The sequence below is a fragment of the Vipera berus genome (genome assembly GCF_964194415.1).
Source record: "Vipera berus genome assembly, chromosome: 1".
Classification (NCBI taxonomy): domain Eukaryota; kingdom Metazoa; phylum Chordata; class Lepidosauria; order Squamata; family Viperidae; genus Vipera; species Vipera berus.
Genome location: NC_138202.1, coordinates 206,213,106 through 206,221,608, shown reverse-complemented (window position 1 = coordinate 206,221,608; position 8,503 = coordinate 206,213,106). Strand labels below are relative to the sequence as shown.

Sequence of the window (8,503 nt, the reverse complement as noted above, 5' to 3'; positions counted from 1 at the left end):
CCTTTGACTGACTAAGAGCAGGAAGGTCACCTTGCGTTGTGGAGAGGACACACTGGGGGCATATCAGTAAGGGGATCGCAACATCCCCACTAAGTACTTAATAACAGGGGGGTCCCCAAGTCAGCTTGGTCCCAGTAGAACACAATGGGCAAGAGAACACAGCAAGAAGAAATCCTTTGCACACCGCATTTCAAAACTCCACCTGCACTTGGACAAGGCTGAGCATTTTGCAGGAAGTCAACACAGCGGAATTGGAAGAGATGGGAGGACTAGCCTAACGAAGGAGAAACAATTATTTCCTGTCCTGGCACATAAACTCTATTACCGATCTCTAACTTCTCACTGAGTCCAAGCTCTGGTAACAAGTTTAAGGGTCTCAGTGTAGTTTGGCGAAAAGCTGGAGGAGAGGGGAATGTACCAACAGCAGTAATACGTCTAGGTGTTTTAAATAATTTTTTAATTGCTGAGGCAGTAATACCTGGTTCATGGAACTGCAATATACAGAGAAATGAAATAAATAGCTTTATAATATAATACATATATATATTTATATATATAAATATACGTATTACATTTATGTGCATAAATATAATACATGCATTCATATATATATATAATAGAGCTGGTTTTTAAAATACTCCCTTATCATTGGTGTATTAGGTTATTTTACTTAGTCACTTGGTCATTAGCAGCATTCTCCAGAAGTGAGCAGAACAATGCAGGATCACAGAGTCGTGACACCTTATGTCATTGGAAACATTAGAAAGGATTGAGGTACTGAGCCCTCCAAGGAAGCCCCATGTTAGATCAGCAGATCTTCACATCTCAGCCTAGCTTGCAGAGGCAAAGTAACCAAGGGCTGCAACACCAGAGAATTATCCAAGGATTTTCAAGGGTTGGACCGGGGTGGGGTGGGGGGGGTGGGGGGGGAAGAGAACTTTGGCTTTCTTTGGTTTTGTGGTTTTGGTTTTTTAGTATTATTATTATTATTATTATAACATGAACTTTTTCCCCTCTAGGGATTGGCTTGAATATGTTGTCCATTCCAAACGTCGTCCATTCCCAATGAGAAATAAAGCACCTGTATGTCAATCCACAGCACAAAAAAGTCAATTTAAATAGAGCCATTCATTATTATTTTTTTTCTTCTTCAAGTTACAATAAATCTTTTACAGCTTCCCCAGTGGATTTCTATTTTTAACCCAGTCTTTTTTTAAAAAAAAAAATTAAAAAAAAAACAATGTACAAAAATAGAGCTTCTCCCTTATTTTTAGTGTAAAAATATTTCTCTGGTACAGTCTATTCTTGTAGTTTATTTTGTAAGACACTGCCTTGGTCTTTTAACTGGGGTTGGTTGGTCGTATTCTCCTAGTCCTCTTCGTCACTGTGGTATACTTGAAAGGTTTTTGTAACTCCACTTGTCCCTTTGGATATCGTTTCATAAAGTGGACATCTTGCTGGTTCTCCCGGGTTTTGGGCCCTTTCCGGGGCCTCCCTTTTTTGGTGAATCCAACATACCAGCCTGAGTACTTTGCTGACATCAAAGCCGTGTAGTTGTTCTCCAAGACTTTTTCAATGAAGACACATTCTTTGCTGGTGCCATCTGGCTGCAAATGAAACACAGAGAAGATAAAAAAAGCTGCCAAAGGGTCTGCAAGCAATGGGACAAATGTGGGCAGACCCCGTCTATCAGAAGAGAAGCCACCAAATCACTACACCTTCAGCCTCCATTTCAGGCAGAGGTGTGTTCCTATGGTCACCTCAGAGTGGGCCAGTGGAAGCATTAACATTCAGCTTCATTCTAAACATCATTAACATTCAAATCAAATCAACTCAAAGAGGAAATGGGATTATATTTCATTACTTCCTCCTTCTAACAGATTAAAAAAATGTAATTTGATGACAACATCTGGAGGCACTGTGGGGGCTTTGCCCCAGTCCTTCAAGAGGCTTACGTTAGCCTGAAGTCTCAGGCTATTATACCCTGCCCAGAGATACATGTATGCCATGATGGTGGAGGACTGCAGTAAAAGACAACTGTCTGGCTATAGTCACAGGACTCTGTTTCTTTTGGGAATGCAGCTATCCTGTGGTTAGAAAAAGAGGTTCCTATTTTATATGGCTGAGGAAATATTTGTGAAATGATGTCTGACGTTCTTTCACTTACCAACCCATGAAGAACAGAACCAGAATTATGCAAAGTTGAAAATAAAATAAAACTGCAATGCAAATAACCAATTGTGCAATCTGGCTTTTTTACATTTAATATGTATTACCTAGCTGCTTGTTGTTATTCTGTGAACAGCCTAGCCCAGAAGTACATTCTATAAATTTAACATGCTCAGGCAAAAACATTCCTTCTTATTCCTACAATTCCATCATGTATGAAATCGTAACCGTCTTACTGCTGCCACCACAGATGGACGCAGCCAAACATTTTGTTCAATTCCATGGTTGGCTAAGTTCCCTCCTAGATAAATTTCATCAGAGTTGCAATCATATGTGCTTAGAAGAGAAGGTGTAACATTGGTTTACCTATGTAGTTTGTATGAAAAACTAGTTTAAAAGTATATGCAAGTAATTCAGCAATATTGACGAAACACTCTGATCAAACAAAGTTAGGGACAGATCCTGACAAAACACATTCAGTTTCCCCATTATCATTCTCCACATTCATCTATGCTAAATGGAAAGATCAAAGATAACTTACGTATTTAAACTACACATATTGGACTTGTTTCAGAGATAAGCAATAATTGTAATGCTTAAAATTTGTGTTGAAATAACACAGATGGACTATATTTGAGGATTTGTTTCTGCCAAGTTGGAGGCAAGAAGAAAATTCTTTAGCTTCTCTTTGGAACTGATTTATTGATTGCTTGCCAACACGCAGGGGAGTCACAGAGATATGATTCTAGAGATCCGAAGTAATACTGTATGTTGTCTCTTTGCACCAAAAACTTGGTTCTTTGAAGCAACTGTTGCTGCTGCCAAATCAGCAACTTTCAGAACTATGAGAACACTGCCATTACTGATACCATCCTAGCTCTCTGCATCTAGACTTAAGCAAAGTGTGTTTTTTTTTTAAAAAAAGGGGGGGTGGAGGGAGGAAAAAAAGCAAAGTTAAGGCCAATCTAAAAATAATGGAAAAATGTCTTCCATTCACATTCCAATACAAAGTTAGTTTACAGTTGCTCAAGCAATTTACGAATGAAACAGGGTTACATTTCAGTGTTTGCACTTCTCAACACTTTATGGCATGGTTCCCCAATAAAAGTGCATTAAAACATTATACACGATTGCACGCTTATTATATTTATTGCAAACATATACTATAATATTTTATGCAAATACAAAAGTGTATATTGTACGTTATGAGAAAATGCTTATGGAATTGCATCTGTTCGGTGAAATTTGCAAAAAAAACCAAATTTGTTTTATGCAAATTTAAAAAAAATAATAAACTGATGCAGGAATGGGACAAAGTGAACATAAAAGTGGATAAACAGGAAATCGAACAAATGCAAAAGGGACAGATTCAACCATTCCTAGTCATCCAAAGATATCACAAAGATACTAGCCCAAAATAAATGCTTAGTGGCTTGACTGGGAGTGAAGCATATCCTACATCAGGCTTGCTCAAAATTATGTCTCCAGTTCTTATTATTAAAATTAAATTAAGTACAATGTTGCTGTTGTCCCAAAGTCCCAGTCTTTTCTTTAACGTCTCAGTATACATCTACTTTTGGGATGCCAAATTTTCATAAAACTAATAATCTTCAGAGTCAAAGAAATAGCATTTCCCTGTCTTTAAACTAGCGGAGTAATCAACATCCAAGAAGGATCTGATATGGAAGATCATAATCGCACACAGACACACACACACACCGCCCCAAATATGCAGGTGGTAAAAAAAACACCAGCCATGGATTTGATGGGTTTGATTGTTCTTCACCCCATTCCCAGAAAAAGAAGGGGGGGGGCTTTTCTTCCGTTCTAAGAAGCTAATTGCTCTCTTGTGTCTTTATTTTCAATTTTCATGTTAACCCCTACCTTCTCGGCTGCCACTTCCTTCCTCTGTGCCTGCTGGGATCACAATGCCACAGATGGTAGCTTGGCACTAGCAACAGCTCCAGCCTGAGACAACCCCTTCCTGCTGTCACCGCTGCCTTTCCCACCCCCACTCCCAACCTCTTTTTCTTTGAAACCCTCCCCCATTCCATCCTCTCTCCTGACATCTTCTCTCACCAATCACAGTCTCCATAGGACAGCAAGCACAGGCAGTTATGGAGCACCAGGCCAAGGCAGCTTCATCTCCTAACCGGGAACTGCATGCATCTAATCTCTGAAATGTTATTATATGCCATTAGATATTACGTTGTATAATGTGTAAAAGACATCATATTGTCTTTTGTTGTCCTGTTCTGGCAAGATTACTCTTATGGCAGGGGCTGTATTGGTTTGTGGGGGAGGACTAAATAACACAACATTCACTTTCCCTATTGGTCAACTGGATCAGCAGCCGATAGGCTGGTGATGAGTCATGTCTTTGGTGTTCTGTTATTGGACAGCTGGAGCGGTTTCTTAGCTCACAATGATTCAAACCTGCTTCCTGGTAATCCTACCGTTGACTTTTGGGATAGAAAGAAGGGAAGGTTGTATATCACTTTTTCAGGCAATGAAAATAACATTTAGTCTAGCAGAAGACGTAGCATACACATGCTTAGGCACTAGTGACCATGCTCATGGAGCACTTGGGTAACTTCTTTGTAGCCGCAGCACTTGAATGCATTACGAGGAATCACATTTCTCTGTTTGAGGGAAATTCCAGGATGGAGAATGCTTTTCTTGGAATACCAGAGCTGAGACTGCTATGATTAAATTCTGAGCAGAAATGAATGGCAGGCAAAGGGAGGGAGGAGAAGACACTCAGTTCATGATGTTGTTAAGTTCTTTACAAGCAGGGTAAATCTGGGTTCTGAGAATTAAGCTAGACATTTCTCAGTACAGAGCATGTGTTATACGTCCTGCTTTCCCTTTTATTACAGCTTTCTAGTATATGTTGTTAGGGACGCGGTGGCTCAGTGGGTTAGGACGCTGAGCTTGTCGATCAGAAGGTCGACAGTTTGGTGGGTCGAATCCCGAGTGCCGCGTAACAGAGTGAGCACCTATTACTCGTCCCAGCTTCTGCCAACCTAGCAGTTCGAAAGCACATAAAAATGCAAGTAGAAAAATAGGGACCACTACAGTGAGAAGGTAGCAGCGTTCCATGCGCCTTTGGCGTCCAGTCATGCCGGCCACATGACCACGGAGACATCCTCGGACAAGCGCTGGCTCTTTGGCTTTGTAACAGAGATGAGCACCGGCCCCTAGAGTCGGAAACGACTAGCACGCAGGTGCGGGGGAACCTTTACCTTTAGTATATGTTGCCAGTGCAGTGAGAGGTTTTTTTTTCCTCCCTTGTGATCAGAGCCAACTCTCTTTCCTAATCTTTGATACACACACACACACACACACACACACACACCTTAGTTAGTACTTGTACTTTTATTATACATGCTCACAGTATGCCATGCAGGAGGTCCATTACAATCATGCTGGGGAGGAGAGGGTTAAACTTCACCTCCTTATAAGAGTCCTTCTTCTCCTTTCTTTGCACTTGTAATGAATCCAGAGAAAACAGGAGGTATAGTTGCCTGCTAAATATTGAGGGAATGTTTGATTAGGCTCCGAGATTGATAATTAAGAACTTTGTGCTTGCATTTGTTATCACTTGTTATCACTTGCCCAGGAGATGAGAGCTGGTGAGAAAATATGTGTCCTCAGCTGCTGTGAAACATGTTAGATGCGACAATCCCTACCCGCTCTTGTAAGCTGGCCATTGGCAAATCCTACTATTTCACTCAGAAGCTGAATTATGGGAAAAGCAAGGAAGCCAAAATCCATAAGCTCTCCCTCTTATGTGTTCCAAAAATTTTAAAACATTAGCTAGGGATTTAGTACAATAATCTGAACATTATTTCACTGCCAATCACAACAGGGGACATATACTCATATATTTCTACCATTTTTCTTTACTTTCCATTGAACAGACTCAACATATACTTGCAGAATGTAGCCTACTCCATTATTATTTCTAAGGGCTCCAGCTATGAGATGATACCTGTATTAATGAAGTTATATGTGGGATTTTTTAAAAAAAGATAATGCAGGACGTTGTAAACCTATAACAAAGCAATTTAACAAAAATACCCAAAATGCATATTCAGTATTAACTAATTTGGTTCTAAAGATTTATAGTGCATCAAGTGTTGCCGTATTGTGAAAAAAAAGATGTCTCTAGGAAGGATAAGTAAAGAATGTTGGAAATGTATGCCAAAAATATATAATCCCAGTGGAGTCACCCATACTGTTGAAAGTCATCTTAGCTGCCCAGCTAAAGTAAGCTAAATTTTTTAAAATATTTTTTAACTCGCCTTTATTATTTTTATAAATATGGTAGCAAACATACCCAATACTCCTTCCACTTCCTATTTTCTCAACTACGAGGTGAGTTGGGCTGAGAGAAAGGACTGGCCCAAATTCACCCACCCGGCTTTCAGGCCTCAGGCAATATTTAACTAACTCAGTAACCGCTACTAGACCAAATTGGGCAGCGCTAATACTCTATAGGAAGATGCTGGAGGCAGATAATCATTTTAGTGACAACAGCAAAGGCATCATTTCAAACTAGGCAGGAGAAGGCAATAGAAAACCACTCCCATGTTTTACCCATAAATAGACAAGGTATAGTGATTGATGATATAACGCCATCAGGTTGGATGGCACTCAATATGCTACTAAGGAAGAATTGAGGATCTTTCAGATTACTCATGGTGTTTATGATACAGCTAGATTAAAGCCTTCAGACATCTAGATGCTGATGATGCCACATAGGAAACAAAAATCCAAAGCTGCAAAGGCAGACATACTGTATAGTGGAAACACGGAATGTAAGAAGCATGAATGTGAGGAAATTCAGCAAAGTAACAGATGAAATAAAGATGGGAAGAGCATATTGAAATACTGCATAGTAGAGATGTCTGAATCCAAAATACCTTAGACAATATCCCTGTTTAGTCAGTATGTTCCATTAATTGTAGACAAGATTTCAATTGGGTTGAAATGGAACTGTGGAATGTCCATGGGAAAATGGAAATTCTAGAATATCTCATTCTCCTCATGTGAAGCGTACACACAGGACAGAAAGCCACAGTCCTGATGGAACATCGCAAAACAGATTGACTCCAGAACAGCCAAGAAGTGAGATTGAGTGGTATACTCTCTCCTTATTTAGTCAACTTATATTCTGAATATATACTGAGGTTTGCTGGAGTGAAATTGGAAAAGAAACATCAATGGCCTATACTGTGCTGATAACACTTCTGAAAACTGGTAATGCATACAATCTGGAAATTTTAGTAAAAAAAATAATCAAGGAGCACAGTGAAAACATGAAACTAAATTTAAATATAAATAAAATGAAATTTAATTTAATTTAATTTAATTATATTTCTATACCGCCCTTCTCCCTGAGGACTCAGGGCGGTTCACAGGGCAAGAGTAAAATACAAAATACAAATATTAAAAAGAAATTAAATGATTGCCCAATTTTAAAACAATTGGTATACAATTATAAAACCCCAAAGATAAAATTAAGAATACAAAAAATAAAAAAACCCACCAATCCCCATCAGGCTAGGCCGGCTTGTACAAACAAAAACGTCTTGAGATCGCGACGAAAGGAGCGAAGATCAGGCGCCATCCGGAGCTCTACCGGTAACTGATTCCACAGCTCCAGAGCGCCCACAGAGAAGGCTCTCCCCCTGGGGGCCACCAATCGACATTCTCTGATCGGTGGCACCCTGAGGAGGCCCTCTCTGTGGGAACGCACAGGGCGCAGGGAGCTTGATGCCGGCAGCAGATGTTCCCTAAGGTACACCGGCCCCCTGCCATGGAGGGCTTTGAACACCATTACTAGTACCTTGAATCTCACCCGGAAGGCAACTGGTAACCAATGCAGCTCACGGAGCAAAGGTGTAACGTGGGAGTATCGGGAGACTCCCAACACAACTCTCGCGGCTGCATTCTGTACCAGTTGGAGCTTCCGGGTGGTCCTCAAGGGCAGCCCCATGTAGAGAGCGTTGCAGTAGTCCAGACGAGAGGCCACGAGCACATGAGTGACCGTGCATAAATCATCCTGGCTTAGATAGGGCCGCAACTGGCGCACCAGGCGAACCTGGGCGAAAGCCCCCCTAGTCACAGCTCCTATATGGTCTTCCAAGGTGAGCCGTGAATCTAGGAGGAAATTAATGAGAACAGCCTTGGAATTGACAGTGAAGATACCGAAATGGTTTTTAGCTTCTTCCTTTTAGGATTAACCAACAATAGTAAAGGAACCAGGAGTCACGAAATGTGCTGCAGTCCAGCATTTAGCAGGAACAATGAACGTCTTGGGGGGGGG

At 40.6% G+C, this 8,503-nt stretch overlaps 1 protein-coding gene across 1 annotated transcript in view; it reads right to left on the bottom strand.

Annotated features, from left to right (window-relative positions):
• Positions 1 to 1,048: 1,048 nt before the first annotated feature.
• FGF18 (fibroblast growth factor 18) overlaps positions 1,049 to 8,503 on the bottom strand; it is a 142,502-nt gene continuing 135,047 nt past the window's right edge. The window contains exon 5 of the mRNA XM_081314190.1: positions 1,049 to 1,607. Coding sequence (XP_081170316.1) covers positions 1,341 to 1,607 — 267 coding nt within the window. The 3' untranslated portion in view covers positions 1,049 to 1,340. The remainder of the gene's footprint in view (positions 1,608 to 8,503) is intronic.